A 27,665-nucleotide genomic window follows, 5' to 3' on the forward strand; every position below is an offset into this window, starting at 1 on the left:
TCAATTGGTCCTCGTCGAACATTTTGCAAGAATCCGAGATTAAATAACGTGTTAAAGTTTATTTATTCTGAGGAACACTGATCCATCCTCAGTGAGGATCAGTTCCAGACAAAAAATAGTAGTGTACGCTATGGTCACCTGCAGGTCTACAGTTATGGACCACATGTACCCTTTGGGTGTCAGTGTATGTCACTGAGTGATAAATCTTTCATTATTGTTAGGATTTTTCTGGTTGAACATAACAAGTAAAGTAAATGAGTCATGAATACTAAAATTAATTGAGCTCAAGCTCATGGAGTGGCTGTAACTAAGGAGGTAGAGCAGGTCATCTACTGATCAGACAGTTGGTAGTTTGTTCCCTGGCTGCTCCAGGCTGTATGCTAAATATCCTTTGGCAAGATACTAACCCCAAGTTGCTCTCTGATGCATTCATCTGAGTATAAATGTGTGTGACTGATAGATTTGCAAGTGTTGTGGAAAATTTAACAATAACCTGCAATGGGGAAACCTTTTGAATACAAGCGCGCTGATTCACACAGGTGTGCACACAGATGTTCACTGTCCATAGACATAAACTACACCTTTCTTGGCTGCTACCTCAAAGCACATTGTGCGCTGTCGGTCCTGTGTGCTGCACCACAACATTCAATATTTAGTATTTACTGCTGTTTACACTTAGCTAGATTAATGCGATGGTGTTGTGTTTATTATGTTGCTCTGTTTATTTGCTTGTTTTCTCTTCTTTTCCTCTCAACAGGTGATCCAGGAGGGTTTTTTTTTCTTTTTTCTCTCTCTTTCTCTTTTTAAGCACCCTTTCTCACTGTCCCTCTTCCCTTCTGTTTTTCTTTTCCTTCATCTTTCTTTCTCCCTTTCCTATCCCCTTGTCATGTCTGTCCCATCTGTAACAACTGAAAATAAAATTAAATAAATAATAACAACAAAGGTCGATCAAATGGACTAATACGGCAAGGCCGCGATGATCCACTTGGTAAAGTAAATTCATTGGGTATTCTTGTTGGCCTTCAGACAACAATTCTGACAGCTAAAGAACCAAATGGGACAGGCAAAAAAAAAACCCAAAAAAACAATAACCTGCAACACACCCAGTGAGCTTGATTTGAAGTGGGTTTAATAAACACATTGCAATGTGGAGAGAGCATCCCAGTGAAACACTAGGACTATCTCTGAATTGTGGCCACTGCCTTTACATCTTATATACAGAGACAGAACAGAACATTCCACAAACTCTTACATGTTGGCCTCTCTCACGGGGGGGGGCTATACCTTCTCCCTCACAGAGAGAATTATGACCTTGTTTTCTGCTTAGCCGTCACCTAAGGATTTACATCCCTGATAAGCAGAAGTAGTCTCACTATAATGTCTCCCATTACAATGGCCTCACTGTGTTAACATTCCACATGCATGCAAACTAGTGACAGGAGTGCTCTTACTATAGTAAAGTGAGAAAGTGATATTACTATATCTAATGTGATATGATTAAATATGTGATTAATACATGAGAAAAGAAATCTACCTCCACATATGCCACTAAACTCTGACTTATGCACATAACAGACAGCTTAATAAAGAACCCACTGCATCTTTAGGCACTTTGTTACTAGCTTCTTGTTACAAAGTTGCACATTTTGGCATTTCATTTGGCATTTCAGCCAGTGATATTTGGGATATTGAAAAATAAATGTGGTTGTACAAAAAGACTTTCAAGCTTGTCAGCATAAACTCTGTTTTTGCCTTATAAACTGTTTTTCCAGTTATGTTTACCTGTTTCAATAGATCACTGCACTTATTCACATCTTCCTTGCAAAATATAAAGAAATGAGGAATTGTTCAAGACTTTTACAAAGTAGTGTTGAAAACAGCCTGCATGCAAAGCATGTTTAGTTAATGTGTTGTACGACAACATTAAGGGCTGAAGGATTTCTGCATATCTTTGACACACATTTCTTTCTTTCCTTACCTCTGAATTCAAACAGTACATCCAAACAGTGCTGACTGTAAGATAGACTGAGCATTTCAGGCTGACTTACGCAGATTGAAAAGACACATTTTTTATTGGCCTTAAATCAGATGTAGTGAGCATCACATTGTCTTCAGTTCTCTAACATTTGAAAGCTCTGTAAAATTTGAAATATGATAGTTTAGCTTCATGACTTTATTGCTCCTATAAAGATCATCTGAGAAACAAATCAAACAGTTTCACATCTCACATGCTTTTACAATGAAACAAAGCATGCAAAAGGTTCAAGTTTATTCTAATTCCATGTGACCAATTTTCTTAATCGGTCCACGTTACTGTGTACTTTTTTTTGTTCTCCACATAAAATTCGATTCTTTCAGGTTCCTTTTTTGGCGTGCTATCATGATGCAGTTAAGTAACAGGAAGTCATGCATGAAAGTCATTAGTCCCAACAAAGATTGTGTTTATTTAGTACTGATACCAAATAACTCACCGTAGTCTCACAAGATCCATTCATTCATTATTTATAGACACAGGCAACAGTCTCTCATCTCTTGTGTATTAGGAATATTTGGACATTCCCATTTTGGTACAACTTCGGCATTAAACCCTACGTGGATTTAACGATTTCAGTGGATTTTCCTTTATTGGTGATATTTTTTGTTTGTTTTTGTTTGTCTTGTAATCTTTATATTGTTAATATAGTTTTTAATTACATTTTAACAACATGCTAACTCTTATATATTTTTTACTTGAAGAATTCTTTAAATATAAATATACATACATAAATTGACTTGAAATTAAGTTAAGAAATTGAGAATTGAGTTGAGAATGACATGTTTAAAAAGAAAAGAAGAAAAAGAAAAAGGTGCGCAAACATTGAAAATAAATGATTTTCAGTCCCCTCACACACTTACACATGAAGGGATAAAGTCCATCGCATCTGCAAACATTAATGAGTAAACTTTACAATGACCATGTCTTATGGGAGGAGACTGCAGGGGCTGCACTGTCATTACATTCAGGAATTAACAATGCTGTCTTACATAAGACGGGATTCATAAAAAGCTTACAGGTCAAAAAAAAAGATCTTTGGGGAAGACTCACTGTCAGGGTTCAGGTCCAAAGAGACTTTTTCACAGGAGGATCTCATCTCAGGGAGGAGTATGATAAAACAGGTGATAATTGGGGTTGTGTGTGGTGCTGCCGTACTGACCGTAGGCATCCTAATTGGTCACTTTGGTATTGCCAAGAGCGGCACCTCTGCACCATCGTGGCTGAAAGATGTGGCCAAGGATGTGGATGAGAGCCTCATTGAGAAGTTCATGTCGGAGGTGGACAACATTCAGATTCAGGAAAATCTCAGGTCAGTTTCCTTATTTTTTAAACAATGTTATAAAATCTCACCAGCACCTCATTTAAAATCCAAAGAGTATAATTTAATACCATTACCATTCATTCAAGTATTTCAAAGGCTAAATTGCCATTGAAGTTTTATCTTTCATCTTCCTTCACAGGAGCCTGACAAAAGTGCCCCATATGGCTACCACAGCTGGAGATGAGGAGACTGTACAGATAATGCTTAAGAGATGGCAAGACCCTGAAACTGGACTAGACAAGGCCTGGAGAGAGGAGTACTGGGTCTACCTGTCCTTCCCTGACAAAAATAACCCTAATACAGTCACTGTAGGTGAGTGAAATGCTTGTGAAAAGCATGATGACAGAGGGAATGGTTACATTATCTTGGTCAAAGTAAACATTACAGTATAAGAAGGAATGGTTTAGTTAGCTTGTGCGGTATGATTAACTACAGTGAAAGCTGCTCCATCAGCATTCATAGGATTATTCCATGGAAGACAAAATCCTTTAAGTACTTTTACATTGTTACGTTTTGGTTATATTGTATATTTTTTTCCATACATATGTATTTTGTCTTTTAAGAAAGTTCCATTCCATACTCAATCCAACATACCAAGAAAACTGGTATTAAGCTAAAACTATCCACTCTCTGTATTTAACACTCTTTCTAACACTGAGAAGCTCTTCAATCTGCAAGCGCCCTGATGTCTCACAAACAGACCTTTCACCATGACTTGTTAATTTCAGTGAGCCCAACCGATACGGTGCTGCACACAATAAGAGAAAAAGAAAAGCCTTACACTCCGGACCAAAGCGATCCTGAGGTGGTTCAGCCGTACGCAGCATACTCCCCTGCAGGACATGTAAAGGTAAAAAGCTACAGCCTTACGCATCAAGCACTAAATTTAACTTATAAATGCAAATCCCACTGAAAACACATCAATTATATTACATTTAAAATATCTGCTTTATTCTCATTAACCAAACAGAGTTGACCAACAGCTTTCATCCTGTTTCTGAAATGGGAAAATCTGGCAAAACAGTCCTCAAAGAAACCTCCAGTGTTTTATTGTGTGTTTGTGCACAAACACTGAAATATTCTGTGTCTATGGAACTCCTACACCATTTCTGACCATTAAATTACTGAAAGAATGATAAAATAATAAAATCACATGATAGTCATAATTAGCTTACTTGTTGTAACCTTTGAGGCTGCACGTTGTATGCTTACTGAAATACAGTCAGTATACTTTTAACTGTTGCAGCTACATGACTGTATATTCAAGAAAGATGATTAAAAATTCTCTGCTCTGAACAAGGATTAAGTTGCCGTGCAACAAAAGCTAACAGTGTTGGGTTTAGTGTTTATGTGAAAACCTTAAAAACAAACAGGGAATGAGTATGTGACACAAATATTTCCAGGTGTAAAAGAGATGGGATTTACTTCTGACAAAAATTATGAGAAAATTTAACATTGAATGGAAAAATAAATAAATGAATGAATATGCTACAACCACAGTCACAGATTATTTTAGTGCCACACTTTTCAGTAAATTAGGCAATAGCGCTTGTTTATTGGTGCCATAAACTTCTCAACATCCACTTCAAGGCTAAAATGTCTTTCATAGACTTGCCAAGTACTGATAATTTCACGAGTTATGATGTAGACTGCGTTAGCAAAACGTCAAGAGCCAGTCTGTAAAGATTTGTATCACTGTCAAGCTTTCTCATGGCAGTAAAAAAAATGATACCCTGATTAGGAAAATAGACTGTTCTAGCCCGACTCACTTTATGAATGCAGAACACACAATAATAATAATAAAAAAAAACTTTCCTCAGAGACAATACAAAATACATGCAAGCAAACAAACTCCAACTGAAGGTGGCAGCAAAATGCAAAGCAAAAGTAAAGTCAGGGGAAACTGAAGCAAAGTTAAGATAATAGTAAAACACTTGAATGCCAAGAGCTACATAAAGGTTCGAACAGGGACATACAGTGATTCTGTGAAGTACACAAACTGATTACTAACAACCAGATTGATACCAGATTGATATTGATGATAACAGTGTTCTGGACTATGAGCCAATGAGGGAAAGGCAGACAATGACTAAGGGGTAAAAAAGACAAAGACAGGAAGCAAACTAGCAAAGATACAAAATGTAAGTGGCAAATAAAAGAGGAGCATTAACAGACCATTACATAAACATTAAATGTTTTAAAATTTGGTTACAGAAAGATTTAAATCACCTTTTCTTCATATCAGTTCACTTTTTTGAGTTTCTGTTGCTCACAGAGCGTTTCTATTTCTCATGGTTTTAGGGGAAATTGGTTTATGCCAATCAGGGGAAGCCAAGTGACTACAGCGAACTGAGCAAGACAGTGGACCTCAGAGGAACTATTGCTATCACCAAATATGGTGGTGCAGGAAGATCGGCTAAAGTGAGTTTCAGAATGCATCATTAAATCACCGATTTGTACATTTTAAGCCCAATTTTGTTTGGTTATAAGCAAAAACCATCAACTAAGCAACAGGGTTAATTCTTATTGCCACTAGTTACATGTTAGTTCAAACTCTTACTTTAACAAGTGGCATAATTGTTTTATCTAATCTACATAAACACTATTCTGTAGTCACAAACTTTTATATTAAGATACGCTGACATCACGTGAACTAAAAAAAAAAAAGAAGATTACCGCCACACACTTCTAGTAAATTCTAACTTTATTAATATAGCACTTTTGCAGCTTAAATTCCTCTAGAGTGGACAGGTTTGATGACAACTGAAATGTAAATTATAAAAGAATAAAAGTGTAAACCAACAAATTACTGTTTACAAAATGCATTATGTGTCTCATCCAGGCCATCAATGCAGCACCATATGGCGTCATTGGAGTGCTTGTCTATACAGATCCTTTGGACATGAACGACGGTCTCATGTCAGATGCCAATGAGACGTATCCTCACTCCTGGTACATGCCACCCAGTGGCGTGGAAAGAGGTTCCTACAACATTGACTTTGGAGACTTGTTGACACCTCACTTGGCTGCCAAAGGTTAACCATTGCACTTCTCCACACGCCAAAAAGATACAAGCTATATAGCTTCAAACACATACACTATGGAAATTCAAATCATTTTTAATTCCTTTTTTATTATTTCAATTCTTAAATGTAATCATTTATTTTACAGAGGAAACATACAGAATCAATGCCACAGACATTACAGGCATTCCTCCTATTCCAACTCAACCAATCGGATTTGAGGACGCCTATCGATTGATCTGGTTTGTGACAAGATAGATCTGCATGTGTAACTGATACAGCCTAACAAAGGTGATGATTACTTTAATAATATATTTTTTCCATTGGTCATTTCAGTGAGTTGGGAGGAGAACCAGCTCCAGATGCATGGCAAGGAGGATTCAACTGTACCTACAATTTTGGTGGTCCAGGGTTCAAACCTACATCCAGTTTCACCAACAGGTAACAAACAGTATAAGTAAAAAGTTTTAAAAAGTAAAAAACCTTACAGACCTTTTCAACTTAACTATTTTTGAATAATTCAATTAGATAATTTAGAATCAGTGTAGTAAACATTTAATTGCCAGCCAACTTGATCATTTTTATTCACTATACAATTTCATGTCAGATGATTTACACTTGAATAACCAATTCCATTTATACAAATACATGTTTTTGGAGCAGCAGTTAAAGCCTCTTTGTCCCTTTTCTGTGTTGCCTTTCATGTCAGTGATGTAAAACTGGACATCTACAACTATGAAGAGGTGAAACCCTCCTCTAATGTAATGGGTTTTATCAGAGGAAGTGTGGAGCCGGGTGAGACTAAGGTTGGATCGGCAATTTAAGATCAGCTGTTTTGATGTTGTGATTATTTTGTGTAAGTGGTGTGTTTATATCCACAGACAGGTATGTTATATACGGCAACCACAGGGACAGTTGGGTTCATGGCGCGATAGATCCAAGCAGCGGCACATCAGTCATGCTGGAAATTACCAGGGTGCTGGGCAAGATGGTCAAACAGGGTGAGGAGGAGCTGGAATGAATGACTGTTTGTATAGAGTTCTCGATAAAGGCTGACCTCTGTGGCTCTCTATTGTAGGCACCTGGAGGCCTCGCAGGTCCATTATTTTTGGAAGCTGGGGAGCTGAGGAGTTTGGCCTTATTGGGTCTGCAGAATACACAGAGGTGATTTGCAATTTATCCACAAGACTACCCACAACTCCAAGCAATGTGTAAAATGGCCATCTGTGTTAAAGATATAAAGATATAAAGTGCACATTCTTCTACACTTGACCTCGTTCTTGTTTCTGCTCCAGCAATACTTTGCAGCACTCAGTGAACGAAGTGTTGCTTACATAAATGTGGACATTGCAGTATTTGGTAAGAAGCTCCACACTGCACCTGTACATCAGAAGTAAATTTAAATGTATTCCACCTAAGATGAATTTATAGGTTTAATAGTGATGCTCTTGCAAAACAATTGTTGTCTTGCATTATTCAGCTAATGCTACTCTCGGAGCTTCAGGCATGCCATCAATGCAGAATGTCATCTTTAAAGCTGCAAAACAGGTGAGCCCTTTGACTAACTACTATCTAGACAAAACCAAGACTTTTACTGCTCAGAAGTGTGGTTTTTAGCTAATCTGGATCAATTAAGAATCAATGAGCTTATGTGATAGTGAGGCGCCAATACCGTTATTCACAAGAATCGTTACCGTTTCCTCATTTTGGTTAGATTTTAGTGAAACTTGAACCCAATAAGCATCTGATAGGTCTTCGTACTTGTAGGTATTGGTCCTATTTATAGGCACTTATCCATTTTTACAAAAATCTCTACTCGTCCTAGACTATTCTAGAGTATCTTTCCGACTTTACGTTGCAATAGTCTGTCAATCAAGATGGATTATTTATCACATGAATTACTGCAACACTGACCTTTGTTTTCTAGGTGAAAGCACCTGGCCACGAAAAATCTGTGTATGACAACTGGTTACAGTACACAAACAAAACCAGCCCCACCCATGGATTAATTCCCAGGTAATAAACTGCAGCCATATCTTGTTAATCTTGCATTGAATCTTGGAAGAACAGTTGTCTGGGATTCTATTCAAAATCACTTGTCTCTATTTGAAAGTTTAAAAAAAACAACAACAACTAGATATTATATTGACATCATAGATTTTATTCCGCATGTTTCAGATATAAACATATTAGTTTTTTAATAAATTACCAGTGGCCACAGTAGTGTTAGCTGGTTCATTGTTAGAATGTAAAAGACTTGTAAAACACAATCTGAGCTTAAAACGCTCCTCAAACAAAAAAGCCTAATCAGAAGCAATTAAGATATGCAATTTGCATATTTTGTGTATTCACAATAATGTATGAGATACAGAATTCGATTTTTTGTTTAGTTTTATTGGTTCTATGTCGTCATAATCATTTAAATGATCTAACAGACAGTTGGTTTGGTTGGCCAAGTCCTACTTTCTTTGTGATATGTACTTTCACAGAATTTTGCAGTGTTTTCATTATATATTCATATTTAATTCTATCCTATGTCTCTCTGCTGAAATACCTCAGAATGTGCTCCCAATGTGATGTTTTCTGTCTTCTTTCAACAGGATGGGATATCTGACAGGAGCAGGAAGTGATTATGCTCCCTTCAGCCATTATCTAGGAATCACCTCCATGGACATGTCATACACATATGACAAGGTACTAAAGATGTACGATTGCACGATTTGACACATAGACAGAATAATACTGCACAGTTTTGCTTTTAGAGCCTTTTTGTGCAGTCGCAGTAAATGTGCTTTAACTAGCGTGTACTGATTGTGTATTAAAAATAAGAATGATAGATACAGTTAAATGCTCTGGTCATTGAAGCCAGTTGTTCATTGTACATTTTAAACCAAAATAAGCTGCAAAAAGTGCTTTATTTTGGCATTCACATATATTAGGAGAAGGCAGGTGTTAACTGAGCGCATTAAGATAATATTGTAACTATTATTGTATATATATTTGTCTTCACACAGACTAAAACAAATGCTCGGATTTATCCTGCATATCACACAGCATATGACACTTTTGACTATGCTTCAAAGTACATTGATCCTGGTGAGAATTTTTTTTTTTTTCCCCCCCTAGTAGTCTACTTCTTGCACAGTAAGTAGAATAAATGAATCCTTGTCTAACCCCTTACCTGTCATAGTGCTATGACAGGAAAATATTTTGCCAGCAATAGAAGAAAAAGAAAAAGGCGTTGCATTTCTCAAGAAAATATTTTCTAAGTTGTGGTTTTTCTGTTTTCAGATTTGATCACTGAAAATAAATAATTAGCTGAAAAGAATCAAATTATTCCTTTATAACATTAGCTCATACCTTCTCTTGTAGGCTTTGTCGGTCATCAAGCTGTAGCCAGGACTGCAGGAAATGTCCTGATCCGACTGGCTGATAGCTTGATCCTGCCATTAAACTGCGCTGACTATGCTGAAAGTCTGGAGGAATACCTCAACACTGCTTTGAACCTATATGAGCACAAACTTAAAACTATGAACATTTCAATGGGTAAGTACAGGAGATCTTTTGAGAGATGTGGGGGGAGGGGATCTTTTTGGAGCTAGGTAACACATCTTATACTTTAATGATACCCTCTGAAAGTGTCTTGTGCATCTATGTTTTGTCTTGTATATCTATGTTCTACCCCAATAATCAAGTGTAATTAGAGAGAATAAAAGAATACAATCATCACTGGGTGACTGAAATCATCTGTATCTCGTTTCAGAACCCCTTAAACATGCAGTGACCAGCTTTCGTGCTGCAGTTTCTAATTTGGAGAAGGTGATTCAAAGTCCAGACCTGGCAAATGAAACGTAGGTGCACACATTACATACAGTATGTGCACAGTCATATCCACATCCATCCAAACAGAAATGAATACCAGCCCCCTTTGCTTTACCATGTCTTTTTCCTCAGGCCGCTTAAGGTTAGATGGATCAATGACCAACTCATGCTTCTGGATCGAGCTTTCTTGGACCCTCTGGCTTTCCCAGATAAATATGGATTTAGGTAAGAATGTGGCCCAGTGGATTGCACAGAGATTTCTGTGGCTTTGGAAAATAATAAAATTATAGTGCCTAGTGGAGTCTTCTGTGTCATACAGGACACAGTACACAATGAGAGAAGAAGGATTGTGGGGGTTAGTGAAGTCCCACTGTTAATAAAACATGTTAATCAAGACATGATTACAGTGGTTATGCCTACTATCTTAAATAGGACCAGGATAAGGCCTCAGGCCTTAAGTAACTTTTTAACCCCCACAAACAGCAAAAGTCTATGGAGCCACTGGAGCTGGCATAGTTGTTAATACCTATAGTGAAAGAAGTAACAGTGATACACAATCATGGAATGCAGCAGTATGGCATTTCTGGGGCAAGGAGCCATTGTGAGTAGCTAGTGAACAATATGCAGAAGGTAAACCCATGGAATTAAGACAATGTGTTTTAACAGTACTAGTGATTTGAATATGGCAGTGCCGGTAGGTTAAATCTTGGCCGGCCGCTGTTACGCTCTGTTGATTGTTACATTTAGTAGTCTTTTGACAAGAGATACCAAGTGTAGTGACAGCAATTGTTTGTTTCATTGTAACTCAGAAACACATTTGATAACACTGTTGAGCTAATCTTTATTTTGTTGTGTGTTACACAGGCATGTTATCTGGGCCTCAAGCAGTGCTGGCAAACAAACCTTCCCAGGTCTAGCTGATGCCTATGCTAATGCTGAGTCATCAGGGCAGGCCAGCGACTGGGACAAAGTTCACTACCACCTGTCAGTATTAAGCCAAGCCATACTGGGTGCCGCCAGCACACTGACTGATGACATGTAGACTCAAACTTGGAGGAAGTAACTGCACTAACTCAGGAATTTAATCAAAATGCCAATGGCTTTAAGCAAGATTAACTATACCAGCTGTTGTTAACAGAGGTTGGTTTTGTTTTTGATTACTTTATGCAGTCTTTCAGAAATGAATGAATAAAAATGGAGGAAAGAAAACTTGAAAGGCAAATGTGTTTGGGGCACTAGTCACCATGAGGCAGGAACATCTTATCAAAGGAGATTAGACCACAGTTTTAATTTTTCTCTTTTGGTTACAAATGCAAAGATGGTTTTGGTTTCTTTGGTAGAAAACTAGGTTTTGTATCCTATAAATGTATGATATAAATATTGTCTTTACTTTTCAAAAGAAAGCTTTGAGTCTTGAGCATATGGTGCCATTTTCCTCCCACACATTTGTCAGTAATATTTTCACAACAGTAACAGCTGAACATATGTAATGAGAATGTGCCAAGACTTTATCATTTGTTAAGCGCCCCACGAAGTTGTACCCCTGAACTTCTCAACTGTCTCATAATTAGGAAAAACAAACATAGAGAATGCTGTATTGTAAACTGGATTTAAGGCCCATAAAGGAATGGTTAAAAAACTTCCATTGATGCTATTGGATGGTGTAATGGCACATGGAGCAATAAAAATTTTACTCAGAAATACTGGTGCAAAGGTTTGTGTGATGAGTCCCTATCAGCAACATAAGAGTTATAAAGGATTTTATGGCAATCGGCATAAAATAAAAGATGATGATCTGAGTTTTAAAGAGGTTACATCATTTGTATGCAAGGTACAGCTGGAAAAGAAATTCTGAAGTTATCTATACGTGGTTTAGTTTGAATCGCACTGACAAGCTACAAGTCAATGAAAACCTGAGCACTCCATAGGCCTCCTGCCAGTGCCTATGGTGGAGCTGCAGTACTGACTCCTACCAGCAGGGGTCAAAAATACTTTGACACAAGTGTTGCAAACCCAGTGAAACAGGCTGAAGAGGTACTTTCACATGTTCTCCTTCAGGGATTCTTCCAGGAATTCATTCACAATGCAAAACTGAAACTGCAAATGTATTAAACAAGAAAGAAAATCAAAGAAGTCTCTTTGAAAAGAATTTAGCCAAATTATAAAATCTGGTTAAAATTTAAACAGTGTTATTCACCCTCATTTAATCCATCCAATATGCTTTGTTGTAAGTTACACGGAGGTAAATCTAATTTGTCTGCTTTGTGATGTTTAAAGATGCATTCAAACCAATGTGGAAAAGAGGCAAGCTGCCTTTGAATCCCCCACATTAATTTTAATGTATTTATTGACACCGTAAGGAAGGATTAAAATCTCTGGAGATCTACCTTTGGCAGCCCATACCTTGGGAGAGGTAATAGGCAGTAGCAGTAGCACAAATAAACTCTTTAGGTGCAGACACTCAGTGTTTTCCTGAATAAGGTGTAGGATCACTGCATACTTTTTTCTCCTCTCCAAAATCTTCCCACACTATAACCAGTGTATTTCAGGAATGACTGCTTGTATTGTTGGTGTGATATATATAGAGGTTCTTCAGTATTTTTACCAGGGGAATACTTACAAGCCATGGATTTTTTTTTTTCCTTCAGTAGTGCTGTGTGAATAGCATTCACAGAGTTTGACATTCATATTTGCAGATTTGCCCAGAACAGCAAAGGCAGTCTGTTTTTAGCCACTCAGCACATTACAGCTTGAAGAATTCTCTCATGCAGGATAGTAAACACTTTGCAAGCGTTGGATTCAGATGGATGAAATAACTATGCTCAGGCTTTGTTTTGCGACCTCTACTCAACTGTTTCCCCGTATACTATATAGTATACGGGGAAACAGAGAAATGCTCTTTTTCAGACCACTCTTCATAAACCCTAGAGAGGGATCTGCCAGAAAGTTGAATACTTTCTGCAATGCCAGTTGAGAGTAAATATTGAACACCTGACATGCAGTGATAAATCCGACAGTATTATCAATGAGTGCAACCCCTTATTTAAACATCCCATTTGCATTGTAACTGATGAGGAAAACTACTTTTGATATAGTCTAAGGAGCTTGGAAAGAAAAGCGTCTGGACTTATTTAGTCCCTTTGATCCTAGAACTGAAGAAGCTTCTCGGATGAGAGGTGAAACGTCTTCAAGCAACCTAAAGAAGTCCAGACGCTTTTCTTTCCAAGCTCCTTAGACTACGATGACCTGGATGACTGAGAACCTTCACAGATACTTTTGATATAGACTATAGTTACATCCCGACCTTTAACCATTTCACATGGCAAAGTCAGTATGAGTGTGAACATCAGCCATAATGTTATAAAAACGAAGTGTCTTCGCAATGCCATTCAAACAAGGAGACGACGCTGGGGCTTTACTTGCCAGTCGCAGAGTTTATTATTTTAAATATACATAGACTATCCCGTTCTCATATTAAATACCCCACAACCCGTCCTCCCTCATTATTCCTCCCCTCCCTCACCCTCATTTCTCTGCTTTCTTTGTTCTGCCTCCAGAGAGAAAGCTTGTCTGGCTGAAAAACACACTCTACTTTGTGCAGCATATTGCTTATTAAGACATTTGCGAAAACATAAATTAAAAAAAAAAGAAAAACAAAACTACAGCTTGTCTTTTCCCCCCCAATTTCTGCTCCAACATCTGACTGCAGAGAACAGCATCTAAACAGGAGTAAATAAAAAAAAAAAGAAAAGAAAACAGCACAGTGTCCCTCAGTCTGGCTACATACAATGAAGTGGATTCCCAAGTTTTAGTTTTTTCGTTGTTTTTTTTGTTCGTTTTTTTTAAACTCGCATGTATACACAGTGGTCTGTACCGTGACAGATAGACAAAAACAAAACAAAAAAAAGAGAATTCCTTTCTTCAACAAATGTCCTGAGTTTGGTCAGATCATGTCGCCGTGTTGTTGTCATGTCGTGTTGTACATGAGACATCCAATCAAAGTGGCCGATTCAATTTCAGCCCTTGCTTTCACTAGTGTTTGTGTCTCTGTTCATCTCCTCTCTGCTCCTCAGAAGGTAAATAACCCTCACGATCAGGGGATGGGACTGTTGTTTACGGCTTTTTTTTTTTTCTTTTCCTTTTTTGAAATTGCTGTTACAATTATTGGTCCAATGAGGCAGTTGGAGCTGCAGGCAGAGTGAAGGACAGTGTGATACGGCACTAGAGGAAAATTCAGGTGTTTAAGTCACAAGGCATGCATGTTAACACTGAACTCAGAGTCACCACCAGAAGTGTTTCTGCTGTTATGCTTGTATCATGTCCCGGGCATGAGTCTTGTCAGTCTGTTTTGGTGTGTGTTTGTGTGTCTGCGTCAGTGTTTGTGCATTTTTTTTTTTTTACTTTTTTCTTTTAAACAGATTAAGGTCCTGGAAAAGTCCTGCTTTTAATACCATCCATGCTAGACTGCCCTGACACCAAGATTTCATCTTTTCAGCAACTGAAGGTGCAAAGAAACCCATGCTTGTTCCTGTGACATTTTCGATCTGCATGTGGGCTCTCAGTGGAGAATAAATGCATAAAAAGCAGGTCTTTTCCAAATACCAACACTGTGACATATGTGCACATGTGTCTTCTGTGCTTCTGGTATTTCTCATGAGTCTTTTCAAAATTTTATATCCAATATTCTAGAAGTCACTTTCCCCTCTCCTCTTTAGGAAGCACACGAGGGACTGCGTTGGCATTACGGAACGTCAAAAGGTCAAGCTGGGATCACACACGGGGGGAGTATTTGGGGTTTCTTGGCACCTCGGTGAAAGATTTCAGCTCATATGGGATCCCCGTGTCCACTTCGATGGATTTGCGGGAGAATAGCAGCCGGATATCGTTGTGCAAGTATATCTTTCCAGATTTGGAGCTCTGGAATCTAAGAAAAGTCAGACCAAAAACAGAGGTTGGCAAAACAAATACATTCCACTTGAGCCAAGAATATGACTAAAAGCACAAAAAAGGTTGCAAAACTTTTAAATATTCAATGAAAAATTTATATAACACAAAGTTTTATTAATGTTTTAGTATATAGACGTTTCAACTAAGCTTTTAAAGTCACATGATAATGGAGCATTTTAGCCTTTTCTGGCATAAAAAGTAAAAAAACAAAGCAAAACGCATATAAAACCTTAGTTGTACCTGAGATGTATAAGGTAGCAGAGAATCTTCTTCCTATCTAGCATTCCACTTCCTGGAGACGCCTCGCCTTTTCCCTCAGCTCCCTCCTCTACTGGCACCAAGAAGATGCGGTGTCGCAGGAACGTCATATGATTAACAGGCATGTCATTAAAGTTGTAGGTCACCAGGAACATCTTCACCACAGTTTTGTTGGGATTAAATAAGGTCTGAGGACACAACAGGAATAGATGAGATAGCTCAGCATGATTTTAATTAAATGGTTTAGCTATAATAATTACAGATATGTGACCCTTAAAAGTATAAACATGACAGGATCATAAAATTACCACTTGAATGGTCCCTGCTTTGGGTATGCTGTATCCTTTCTTTCCAAGAGGTTCGAGGGATATTACCCCCTGTGAGAAAAAGGAGACACAGAATACATATCCTCAGTCACTGCAATGATGAAATAATCTGTAACATTTTAATACTTAAAACCTACACGAAGACTATGCGCCATGAAATAAAATGTAGGTGGCAGCAGTATGACAGCAGTAGTTTTCCATTTCTGTTCCAAAACACAGATGAAATCTGCATATCTGTATTGATAACACATGTAAAACCAAAAAAAAAGGAAATTCAGAAATGAAGTTGATGAACTCTAAAACTACTGCAGCAGAGTGCAGTTGTAAAGGCAGCTGCATGGAAAGTCAAATTAAGAGTTCAAAGAAGTGAATCAAAGGAGGCCTGACCTTCACTATACACCGCAGATCAAAGTAGAAACGAGGAATTAATCTAAAAAGTGAAACAGCTGCTTTTCCATTTTTCCAGCAGGATTAAAGCACATCAGGGCTTCCTCATAACACTGCTAAAATGCTTTCTTGGCATATGCAATAAATGTACATTATTTCCCGATGAACTGAAGAACAGCATCGTAGCATATGCACAGAAAGACATTTTCCACATCTGCTTGTGAAGAGGCAAATCAACATCAATCAGACACGCGCATTGTTTTGGTAGTTCTGATCTCTAAATTGGGTTTATTTTTTTCCCCAACCAACAAACCACAGCAAACATTTCGTTTATCTTTTTTTCTTTCCTGACTAAGGATATACACAACAACATAAAAACATAGCACAAAACACACACACACACACACACTGACCAGGAAGGGTGAGGGTGCGCTGTGCTCTGAGATGTCATAGTATGTAACCTGCACAGGCAGGGTGACGTGCTGTGGGCAGTAGGAGCCGCTGGCACCGATCTCTGCTGTGAAGCCTTCAATTCGGCCTGAGGGGGAGAATCGCCCCTTCAGTATGGACTCCTGGGAAGCACAACAGAAGGTGAAATGGGTTGTAGACTTAGAGAGTCTATTAAAACTGTAAATGTCAATTTGACTCACGAGTCAAACTGGGTGGTGAATCAGATAAACCCATGACTGTGAAATCCATAAAGATCCACATTTCATTTGTTTATTTTAATTGAAACCAAAGCTCAGTTGGACAGTGTTAAAATATGCATCTGTTTACCAGCAACACTGTGAGCATAAAAGCATAAAACTGTGAAACAGCAACATTTATTTATTTATTTGTCTGTTTAATTAACAAATGAAACTCTTAAGATTGAGAATCCATCTTTTTTTAAAAAAAAAAAAAAAATCATTTGTCACAATTGTTATGAATGTCTTTAAAGTTTTAATATGTGAATGAGGTTAACATATTTTCAGCATTACAATAGTAAGTCTTGACTCTGGATTTCTCATCATTGACAATTAAATGTAGAGGCTGTAGTGAAAAACAAAAGTAACATCTTGACAGTGTTCTCATGAGAACACCTGTCATCGTAAACCAGCTTCTATCCTTGTTTCAACTGCCTAATTGGCCAAGTCCTCTTACATGCAGACAATCAAACACTTTAAAAAAAAAAAATGTGTCAATAATAAATCACAACTGTCTAAACAGAACCCTATACAGATTACAAAATGCAAATGATCACCGTATTAGGTGCATCAGTACGAAAAAAATCCACTGTCAGGGCATAATTAAAATAAATCTGTCATTGCAGTCGTGGTAAAACTACTTTCTTCTGGTTTATTATTAATTCCAGCTCGTGTTGGATTTAATTAAAGAACAAATTATTATATGTATTTTTTTTAAAGATCGCATTTTCCTTCCACCAAAGTTGTCAAACATGACCTTCGGGCTGTGACTGCAGGTTGTCGGGTTTATATTATGTGGATTTTGCATTTTTGAAAGCTTTAGCCTGTCAAGGCTGAGAAACTTGGCTCCTGTCTAAGGGGGATTCAGGAAAAACTGTTTTGGCAGAGAGCCACACTTTTAAAATGGCCATGCCCTGCAGAGGCTACAGCGTGTGGACTTGTCCTCCCAAATGCTCCTTAAAACTACACGTGTTTTTTTAAAAAACAAAACCAAAAAACCTTGTGATACAAACACTTTCCCCCAAGTTGTGTAGATGAATGGGGAGAAGTATAAAAAAAAAATCACTAAAATTCTTGTTTTGTTTTTCCAAATGGCTTTGAGTTGGAATTACAGGTTACAATTTGTACTGAATTACATTACATTGCAAAAATGTACCTTAAAGGTTTCTCCAAGTGTATGCTGCCAAAGAAGAACCAAGATTATCCCCATCTCCATGTGGGACATATTACACTAGTTAAAGGAGACCTATTATGTTTCAGCTTGGTTTTTGTCATATATACACTACTACACTGGTGGATAATAAACATGGCTAAAGTGTACGCTCAAGGAATTCCTTTAAGACAAACGTTCTGAGTGTTCTTTATGCTCATTTTCAGAAAAACGTTTTCTACTCTTGGCTGTGTAGTATGTCAATAAGTGCAAATATCTTTAATATGGTCATCTTAGGCACAGCAGCCTCCTCCCATAAGAAGCTCAAGTCTTCTGTTTGTGAAAGGCAAGCAGTAAGAATAAATGGTTTAAATGGAGGACACTTTCTAAGTGAGAAGAGCTAAAACTGTTGCTGTCAGATAGAGGATGAGCTGACAGGATGCATGAAGATAATGGGGAACCTATTATAATAATCATAATTGGTCCTCGTTAATGTTTTGCTTTTGCTGCAAGTAATAAAATAGAATTCGCACCTCAAAGTTGCCGAGCAGGGATCTGCTGATGGACGATGTAGGCCCACTGGAACGTGTGGAACGGCCGGTGTCTGTGTGACTGCTGCTGCGCAGCTGCCGACTGAATATGACCATAAACACACACACACAAAAGAGACCGGTGGTTAGTGGTTAAGATTACACTAATTTAGTCTTAACCAATATGTCACATGCCTCCGAGTGCGTCTGAATATTCGAGTACAGGCACAAACCCTTTAATTTAAAAAACAACAGAAGACCTGCTCGAACTCCCACTTCCTTTCCCAATGTTGATTTTGGTGAAGTCAGTATGACATTGGCTGAGAGTTTTTATAGATAAGTGCGCGCATGTGTGTAGGTGGGTGAAAACAGTTAATAGAGTCTTCAGACCAAATGTGAATAGCGCTGTGCATTTACAAAGTCTATTCAGAGATGCCGACTGACACAAATTTGCATCAGACATTTTGAATAGAGGGAAATATCCATCAGTGCAAGTTCCAAATATTGTGAAAGACTTTCTGCTCAGTTTTAGCCATAGACTGTGGATTCTCCTGGCAATCAGAAATGGGCCTAAACCTTATTACAGTTTTTGGGCAACTGCAGCTGTATGATTCTACTTTGGGACGGTGAGGAGAGGCCTTGGAGCAAAGTGAGCCAAACTGCAGGACTCTTACGCACAAATATTTGTGGATTTCCAAAAATATTTTTCTTCACGTTCAGTCTGAACACAGCCCAAATTCATTTTTAGTATATGCTGTCTCTTTAATATTAATATTTGACTACAAATGGAGTGGATTACTCACCTTTTTAACCGCAGTCCATTCTTTAGTCGTCTTCCTGATCTTGTGCAGTCTGTGGAGGTCTAAAAAAAAGTGAAGACAAATAGAGGAAAGAGTATGATTTGTTTTTTTTTCCGTCTGTTAACATCCTGACTTATCATTAAGCTACTCATAATCATAAAGGAGTGCTTGTTTTTCTATGGTCCTGTGAGCTAAATTGTTAAGTGTAATTACATATTTCAGGTGTCCTACTTACTGTGCACTGACTAGTGGTTGTTGTGTCACGCATGCATACATTCCCCATTTCCAGGCTTCCGATGACCATAAAGGCCACCCTATTCTCAGGTGACTCGCCACTGGCCAAACCCATGCTGCCTGCTAGCCATTTTCTCACAGAAAATCTCTCACTCATCATTAACTTATCGTTACTAGCTAATCCTTGGTTATAGTTGCTCCCTTCAGAGCTAGAAGTTCTTTGTCAGCTTGTCAGCTCGTACTCACATTTGGTTAAATCCAAAGACGGCATTTTGAAAATTATCTTGTCCCACCGTTCCGTATGACCTAAAATATCTTATTTCCAGCCTTTGTTTACTGAAATATTGCCTGTGACAGTCTATCCTAGCTGCTTTTCTTTAACTCTGCCTCATCTGTCACTGATTCCCTTTCCTACTTTGTTTTGTGTTTTCTTAAGTCTATCTGTTTCTCCCTGCTACACAAACACACTAATCACTTGCAGTCACAATGATCCCACTACTGCATGAAACCAGTGAAACTAGTGAACCCTATTGCAACCATTAGCATACTCGCCATACCACAAACTCAAAGCACTTTCTGGCCTCCCAGTGTTAAAAAATTCAATTCCAGAACCATTTTTAAGCAGGATGTATCAATACATATGTGCATGAGAGACACAGCATACTCATGTGGGGGAACAATGGGCCCTCCCTGAATGGGCTTTATTCTGGAGCTGCTCTCCCTGTTCCAGCGTGGCATGATAATGAGCCAGCCATCACCTCATTCTTTTTACCTTTAGTTGTTCTCTCAGCTTTTGTGTTTTTAATACCTCAAGCCCTTATACAGGACTGTCAGGACTAGCAGATTTCTTACCTATACTTATTCAAATGCATTTCATTAATCACATATGACATATGATAAAGATGATGTGTGCTAACCTTAGGCCGGTCCCAAACAGAGGGCAGCAGGTGGTTCCAGTAAGGGGCAGCTTTAGCATCAGTGCTACGACATGAAGCGGGCCCCAGTCCTGGAGCGAGCAATGACAGCCTGCTTCTCTTCGATGTGGAGGGTCCCTCATCTTCTGAACACGACTCCCCTGTATCGCTTGGAGACAGCAACCTCTTTTTGGCAGGCCAGTGGCCTCCAGAAAAGAGACGGTGGCCATTAGTGCTAGGAGTTTTCTCACAGGAAGCCAGGCCGTTAGAGGAGGTGGCAGCCTGGGTGGCACTTCGCTCAGGTGGGGAGGATTCAAGTCCAACTTCCCATTCTGTTGCCTCCCCTGGTTCCTGCAGCTCTGTATGGTGTGGTGGGGAAAAAGGACCTGGGGGACTGGTTGGGCTGGCTGGGTTAGGAGTTTCATATGTGGACATTTCATACATGTGGGGGCTGGGCTGGCCTCCAGATGACCCATTACTACAGCTGTCATTTCCAGGGCTACCTAGTGAGTGGGTCTGTGTGCGGCTCCCATTAGGTATCTCTGTCCTAGTTGAGCTTCCAAGGGAATGACCCTGGTCACACATTGGGGCTGATTTAGGTGAGAGTGGAGCAAATACGTCAGGAAATGGCCTATCTTGATTGTACTGAGCTGGGCGTCGGGAAGGATTGTGGGTAGGGGAAAGGGGTGGAGACCTGGGTAACAATCCCTCCTCTGGGTCTTTGTGCTCCATCTGCATGCAAGAGTACAGAGAACCAGATCCACTAGGCCCACCAGCTAACCCCATTCCTGCACCTTGAGCTGTGACTGGCCCACACAGCATCCCTCCTTCAAGCCCCTCCCTGTCTGGAGAGTCCCCCAGGTGGGGGCGCTTATGAGTTAACTGAGGCTCCTCTAACCCCCTTTTCACACCTGATCGAATAGGCCTCTGCTGGGCATCAGTGTGGGATTCTGTGGCGGTGGTAAATCCTCCCAACTGAGAGAAAATAGAGAGCTGGTAGACCTTTTGGAGTCTCAACTCCTCCTGGTCAAGGTGCCTGGGTGCCCCCGGTCTGACACCAGGGTCTAAGCCCTGTGAAGAGGGAGGCAGGTCCCCCTCCTGTGCCGGAAGTTCTAGTGGAGCCTTTTTGTGGGCTAACTCAACGTGAATGTGCCGCATCTTTTGACGGCTGAAGGATAAGAGTCTAAACTAAGTTTTGTGCAACAAGGTCAAGTAGATCCTCACAAGTGCAAGAGCAAGATGATCCACAGGAGGGGTAAGTCCTATACTTCTTGCAGTGATGTCAAACACAGGACACTTGGCCACAAAGCTCCTGAGAGAAACAACAGACAATTTTACAATTCAGGAAAACGTTTAATAAAGCAGAGATTATTTTGTAATATTTGTAATTTAGGCTCTTTGACATTTGAAAAGTAACTTTAACCAACTTTTTGTTTTAAAAGAAATTATTAAAAGACTCAAGTTTTAAAAGAAAAACAGTTAAGCAGGGATGCTAAAAATCCCATCCTGGCTACATAGAAAAGGCATGCCTCTAATAGTTCAGACACAATGGCTTAACAAATTTTTAAAAGAATGTGATTACTATCTTAGTTTTAGTTGGCTGGGTTGGCTGCCCTGCCACCAAGCCAGAGGACTTATATTCAAGCCAGTACCTGAAAACAACAGCTCATCTCTGTGCCCGTCCTTGTCCAATTCTCCCTGTGTGGACAAGCTGTATCTGGCACAACATCGGAAAGCTGTATCTAACAGCATACTAAAGGAACCCATCTAACTCCATGGCAGCTCTCAACAAAATGAAGCCAGTATCCCAGAACATGTGAACAGGAAACACCAAGGAGTCAAGAACAAATCGGAGCGAAGGAGGTAGGCACAGGAGCAAAGACCTGAGAGAAAATACAAAGGTCAGTGTTCTTGTCAGTGACAAAAGAAATCAGCATCATTACAGGTATATGTATTTATAGTCAAAGTTGCTGATTCAAATTTAAGAGGATAAAAAGGCTTTTTTTCCCTTTTCAGTACTACAGCCTAGCTTGGGAAACCATGTTAGTAAATATACAATGGACCACTTAATGCTTCTTTGTATGCAAAAGACATAAGATTTGGATTTGAGCAGCAAAGGTTGAAATTTACCAGTGGTGGAGAGTGTCAGTGATGTAGCAGGCTCTTGAGGAGAAATATCTCAAAGTTGTTACTAATTCTAATGGGCTTCCCTCTGTGATTGGCTGAAAGCCAGACACGCCCTCCTTGGTCACCTAGGCGTGAGATGTGGCATGGCTGAGGCATCATGACAGGGTCATTCCACCCAGTATCTGTGAAGAGGCAGGACACCAAATTAAATTACAGATTTAGGAGCGAGAAGGAGAGAGAGAGAGAGAGTTAGAAGCGGGTAAGTTAGAATGTCGATATTTAAGCATAAAGCAATTAAAAAGCAGGCCATTTAATATATTTTACTATTAATTTTATGTTACCAAAAAGTCAACAGATTAAAAATTGTCTAATCACTCTCTTATCTGTATAAAAAAAATATCCCATTTGAGGATGAAATGAGGAGGAGTCATTCGGAGAGCTAACTTGACACTAAATCATGCTAGGCCAGGGGAAGCTCTTTCCAAACCTACTTGGACTACAATTTGGGAATGTGGGGGAGCGGGGGCACAGTGAGCCGTCACCGTGGCAACCAGTAGTCCAAGGATAACGACTCCTTTGTGCTTGGCCACAAAGAGGGAAAAAGACACACTGAGCTAGAGAGAGTGAAGGAGACAGGGTGGATGGTAGGGGGTGCAGGGGGGGTAAGGGGGTGCAAGGGTGTAGGGGGTGGCGGGGGGGGGGGACTAAAGATGCTTGTCAAAAAAATAAAAAATATATATATATAAAAAAATTGGGAACCATTGCAAAATAGCAGTGTTCCATTAAATCTCTCCAGCCAACTAAAAATTTCAGACCACTGTGACACAGGCCTATGTTGTATCAAGCTATCAAAAATAGTTCAATTAAATGCTTGGATATTTTATTCAAAGCTTGAAAATGAAGAACATTAATCTGACTTTCTTCCCCTGGCACTCATATAAAAAGAGAAGTATAGTTGGTTCCCACTGAGACCTACATTACAGAAACCAGGTACTTCAGCTTTTTTTGCATTTAAAACATTATGATGAAACTGCGGTGACGCAGGCAGAAATCTGTAACGTGAAAAGAAGTGATGACACAATCCTAAAGATCAAGCAACAAAAAAAGAACTGGAGTATTCATGCATATTTTCCAGTACAGGGAAATACGGGTGTAATGTTTCCAATGCTGGAACTGGATGCTGAATAAAATCCCCCCAAAGGCTATACTATCTAATGATATGACTGGCTGCACTCTTCTTGACCTTCAGCAGGTGTTTGAATTACTGAACAATAACATTTATGAGCATGTACTGTATTATATTTCTTATTGCTCTAAAAAACAAATTTTACATTCACTAAACCTTCATGCTGTGTTACATTACAAGATGTTTATATATATACACAAAACATCTAATCTAATGGCATACATGACTTCATACAACAAATCACATGATCAGGAGTGAAACCTTTGTAGTTAGAATGGATTACTTTACTTTGAAAAAAAATAAACCCCAGGCTGCACAAGCTTCATATAAAGACGAGTGCTTCTCTTATTTTTACATCAAAACATCTGGTGACACTAAGTAAACATTCTAATGTAGTTGCTTTTCAGCCTGTATATGTATTAGCTCAACTATAAGACCATCAAGAGTATTCCCCAGTTACTTCCTAGTTATTTTCTTTTATTACGAAAACTGCTCCACATAAATCACAGTCTTAATATAATTTGCCCACTATGGATCTTAAGTGGGATTTATTTTGTGTTAAATCTATGCCAAAGGCACATCATAACTGCAAACCCTACTGAAACCCTACACTATAACTTACTTCTGCCGACATCATTTAAATCAATCGGGAAAAAAATGGATCAGCTCAAAGACAGAAATTATATCGCCAACTAGTGTTTTGGTAGTGACCGTGCAGAACAATGCTGGCACACTATACACAAGTATGAATGGTTGTAACTTTATTGGCCGCTTATGTAAAAGCTGTAATGTTGCCTAAGTTCAAAAACGAAGCATAAAACACAAATCTAGGTGACAACACAACAAGAATAATAACTCTCTCTTAATGGCACTAAAAATGTTAAAAAAAATGTAACAGATGATTAATAAACAGCCAATATGCTGCTAATAAGCATGTCAGTAAGAAACAACATAAGCGGAAAGTGTTTGTAAACACAGATGTACACATAACAAAGTAGATCAATCTGATTCTTTACAAGCCAAACTACCCATACTGGTGTGAGATTTCTTTACTATAAACAGGAAAATATGAGCAAGAGGACATGACAGGACATTTCCAATATAAATCCTGCTAGCCAAGGTCATTCAAGTTTTTGTTGATATTTGAGTAGGGAGTGCCAAACCAGACCTGGTGTTTTTACCAAGTCAGATAAAGAGACATCATAAAAGTTCACTGCGAGTAATTATATCACACATAACTATACCCACAGACACACAAATACACACACAGCAATCGGGGGGGATGAGAGAAGAGTCAGCAACAGTATTTATAGTCATAGCCTACTGCATAGCCCAGTTGGCTCTATGCAGGATCCCACTTGATTTTTGACCTTATTTTGAACGAGCAGGAGTCTGGCAGATGCTGCCCAGCCCTTCTCAGGCTTAATCCAGTAACCAACGGGAGGGAAAGGTCTGGCTTCACCCCAAAAATGTCTCAGGTTTCTGGATATGGTGCCAGTTCAGGTCAGAGAACCTATGAAAACCATATTCACATCTACAGGTTAAATCTGATCTGCTTAAAATTCATATGACCTATGCAATCTGAACTGTGTGCTTCTCACACAGTTCAGATTGCAAAAATCTGTACTTATAGTGACTGTAAAAGCCCACGTAAAGTATATGCAATTTATTATAAAATGTCCAAATTAACTCTTATCCAAAATATAAGCAAATAAAATGAGTTTTTATCACCACACAAGAATTGTTAGATTTTTTTTTTTTTAATTAAACTTTTTGTTTTTTAAAGAATTTCTTACATTTCACTAAGAATGCATTGCTAAAAGTAATAAAGATGTTGCCTATCACTGGTGAGCCAGTTGCAAACAACATAACTTCTGCAGCACTGCCTATAAATCTATCTGCATTCAGAAACAGACAAAAGAGATTAAAAAGGCCAAGATGAAAGATAAAAGACTTAAAAACACCTGACAGCAACCAGCGGTCAGAGAAAGCAAAGAGATAAAGGATGAGGGGAACCGAGAGAGGCCAACCCAAACCAAAGACCTTGAGGATGGTATAAATAGAGCCCCACCCCCAAGTGTCAGGGGCAACCTGGCACGTTCATGGCTACATATTAACGAGCAGTTATGAGGCCAGTTGGTTCAGAGCATATAAAATGGAAAAACAATGTTTAAAAAAATAATATTCAAATATAATTTTTTAATTCTAACAACACACTCCTTGAAAATGGTTGAATGCAGACAAATCTTCCAACATAAATATTGCAAAAATGAAATAAAAACTAGAATAAAATAAATTTAATATCTTTAAAATAAGCTAAAAAAAAGAAAAGAAAAAAAGATATGAAGTAATAAAAAAAACAAAACTTAGAATAAATAAACCCAAACAACTAATGAGTCATGAATTAACTGAAGTTAATATTATTTTACTCAGTTTGCTTCAAATCCATGTTAAAATGAACTTAAAATAGTAGGAGTATAGTTTTAAGAAACACAGTAGTAAAATGTTAAAGAGGATGACAAAAATAAATTAAAATTGCTGAACAAAAAGCTTAGTTTGTCTGACTCTGCCCTAGATCTGGATCAAAGCAACAGCAGACTGAGTCATGCATGGAAAAACATTAAAAGGAAATCTGCCTATTATTAAATCAGGAAATAATTTTCCAATACAACAAAAGGACAGTGAGATAGGATACTCACTGATCCTATTCATTTTGATAAACAACTGGGATCCAAAGAGGAACCTCCTGGAAAAATTACCATTTTCCAACTTTTCAACCTAAGCAATAGTCACATTATCATATATTGTTATTTAGCGTTTGTATTAAGTTACTTTTCTTTGAGACATTTCGGTTATGTGTGTTGAAATATGTATAAGTATGTGTTCATTGGAATGCACAACACTCAACACATAGGCAACCACTGTGTCAGTCTATGAGCATCCTCCAGGGAAAAGAAGATTGTGGTCATGAGGTTGAATGCCAACAGTGTTGGGTCAGATGACTTATAGCCCATCAAGAGGCCCAGAAGAGTTTGACTCGATCATTATGGGAGGTGGTGTTAGGGATGTGGTAATTGCTAACAATAAGGCATATGGCTTACACATACACTCTTAGTTCCACTTGAAAGACTAATCAGAGCTTATGAGACTAGACACCCATCAGTAATGTGGGTGGCAAGTACCAAACATCTGCAAAACAGGCAAAAGTACACTTAACACCCTGTGGTTTCTTGCAAACAAAGCTGCACATGGATGGACTACATCCTTGAAAACACACTTAAGCTATAACAGTCATGTTCAAAAGGTGGGGTGGGCATTAATGTTGGGACGTGGAGCCACTCCTGGTAAGGTCAAGACAACCCATAGAAGAGAAAAACATGAATTGAAACTAAGGTGAATAAACTATTTTAGAGAAAACAAACCAATAATAGTTTCCTGATGCAGCTGAATATGGATATTCATATTTTTTTATTCTTAGAAACTGATAAAATTGTGGGATTTGTGGCTTGATTTTTTGTGTGGTGAGGGGCATGAACTGTTTTTGGCATAACAAGGGGGATGTCAAACCACTGGGCTATACATAAAGAAATGAATGCAGAAAGATGTCATTAAGAGGTAAGTGATCATGCAACCTAAAAGCAGTTCCCAGTAAAATCTATGGAGATGTCAAAGATCAGACTCAAAACCTAGCAATTTAATCCTGCAACGGCTTGGGTTTGTTTTCAACCCTCAACTGATTTGAAGAACAACAAAGCTACTGTATACTTTAGATATTTTTACTGCATGCTCTTCGACAGTTACAATTTCTCATAGGTGGAGTCCTCAGATAAAAACAGCTGACCTTCTTACGGCTGTGAAGATTCACTTCTTTTAGTATAGAAATGCTTTTATTAGAATACAAACATTTTGTTAACTGGGA

The 27,665-nt window shown here is 38.6% G+C and overlaps 2 protein-coding genes across 3 annotated transcripts in view; one reads left to right on the forward strand and one right to left on the reverse strand.

The window, feature by feature from the left end:
- The first annotated feature begins 2,980 nt into the window (after positions 1-2,980).
- Positions 2,981-12,000, forward strand: naaladl1 (N-acetylated alpha-linked acidic dipeptidase like 1). Its single transcript, XM_040050715.1, has 19 exons — positions 2,981-3,344; positions 3,496-3,668; positions 4,085-4,206; positions 5,658-5,777; positions 6,199-6,391; positions 6,528-6,621; positions 6,716-6,820; positions 7,089-7,174; positions 7,261-7,380; positions 7,458-7,543; positions 7,675-7,738; positions 7,860-7,927; positions 8,307-8,395; positions 8,980-9,073; positions 9,394-9,475; positions 9,752-9,925; positions 10,143-10,230; positions 10,334-10,426; positions 11,066-12,000. Exons 1-19 carry the CDS (start codon positions 3,145-3,147, stop codon positions 11,241-11,243), a joined length of 2,229 nt encoding a protein of 742 aa, XP_039906649.1. The 5' UTR covers positions 2,981-3,144; the 3' UTR covers positions 11,244-12,000.
- A 2,296-nt stretch (positions 12,001-14,296) lies between these two features.
- LOC120745664 (protein FAM214B) overlaps positions 14,297-27,665 on the reverse strand; it is a 28,810-nt gene continuing 15,441 nt past the window's right edge. For both annotated transcript variants that reach the window (XM_040050716.1, XM_040050717.1), the window contains exons 2-10: positions 22,564-22,742; positions 22,086-22,316; positions 20,437-21,745; positions 19,289-19,347; positions 18,489-18,588; positions 16,533-16,691; positions 15,715-15,783; positions 15,389-15,594; positions 14,297-15,125 (exon numbers count right to left, since the gene is read on the reverse strand). In XM_040050716.1, coding sequence (XP_039906650.1) covers positions 14,972-15,125; positions 15,389-15,594; positions 15,715-15,783; positions 16,533-16,691; positions 18,489-18,588; positions 19,289-19,347; positions 20,437-21,591 — 1,902 coding nt within the window. In that variant the 5' untranslated portion in view covers positions 21,592-21,745; positions 22,086-22,316; positions 22,564-22,742 and the 3' untranslated portion in view covers positions 14,297-14,971. The remainder of the gene's footprint in view (positions 15,126-15,388; positions 15,595-15,714; positions 15,784-16,532; positions 16,692-18,488; positions 18,589-19,288; positions 19,348-20,436; positions 21,746-22,085; positions 22,317-22,563; positions 22,743-27,665) is intronic.

This window comes from Simochromis diagramma, unplaced genomic scaffold, assembly GCF_900408965.1.
Source record: "Simochromis diagramma unplaced genomic scaffold, fSimDia1.1 OVJJ01000131.1, whole genome shotgun sequence".
Classification (NCBI taxonomy): Eukaryota; Metazoa; Chordata; class Actinopteri; order Cichliformes; family Cichlidae; genus Simochromis; species Simochromis diagramma.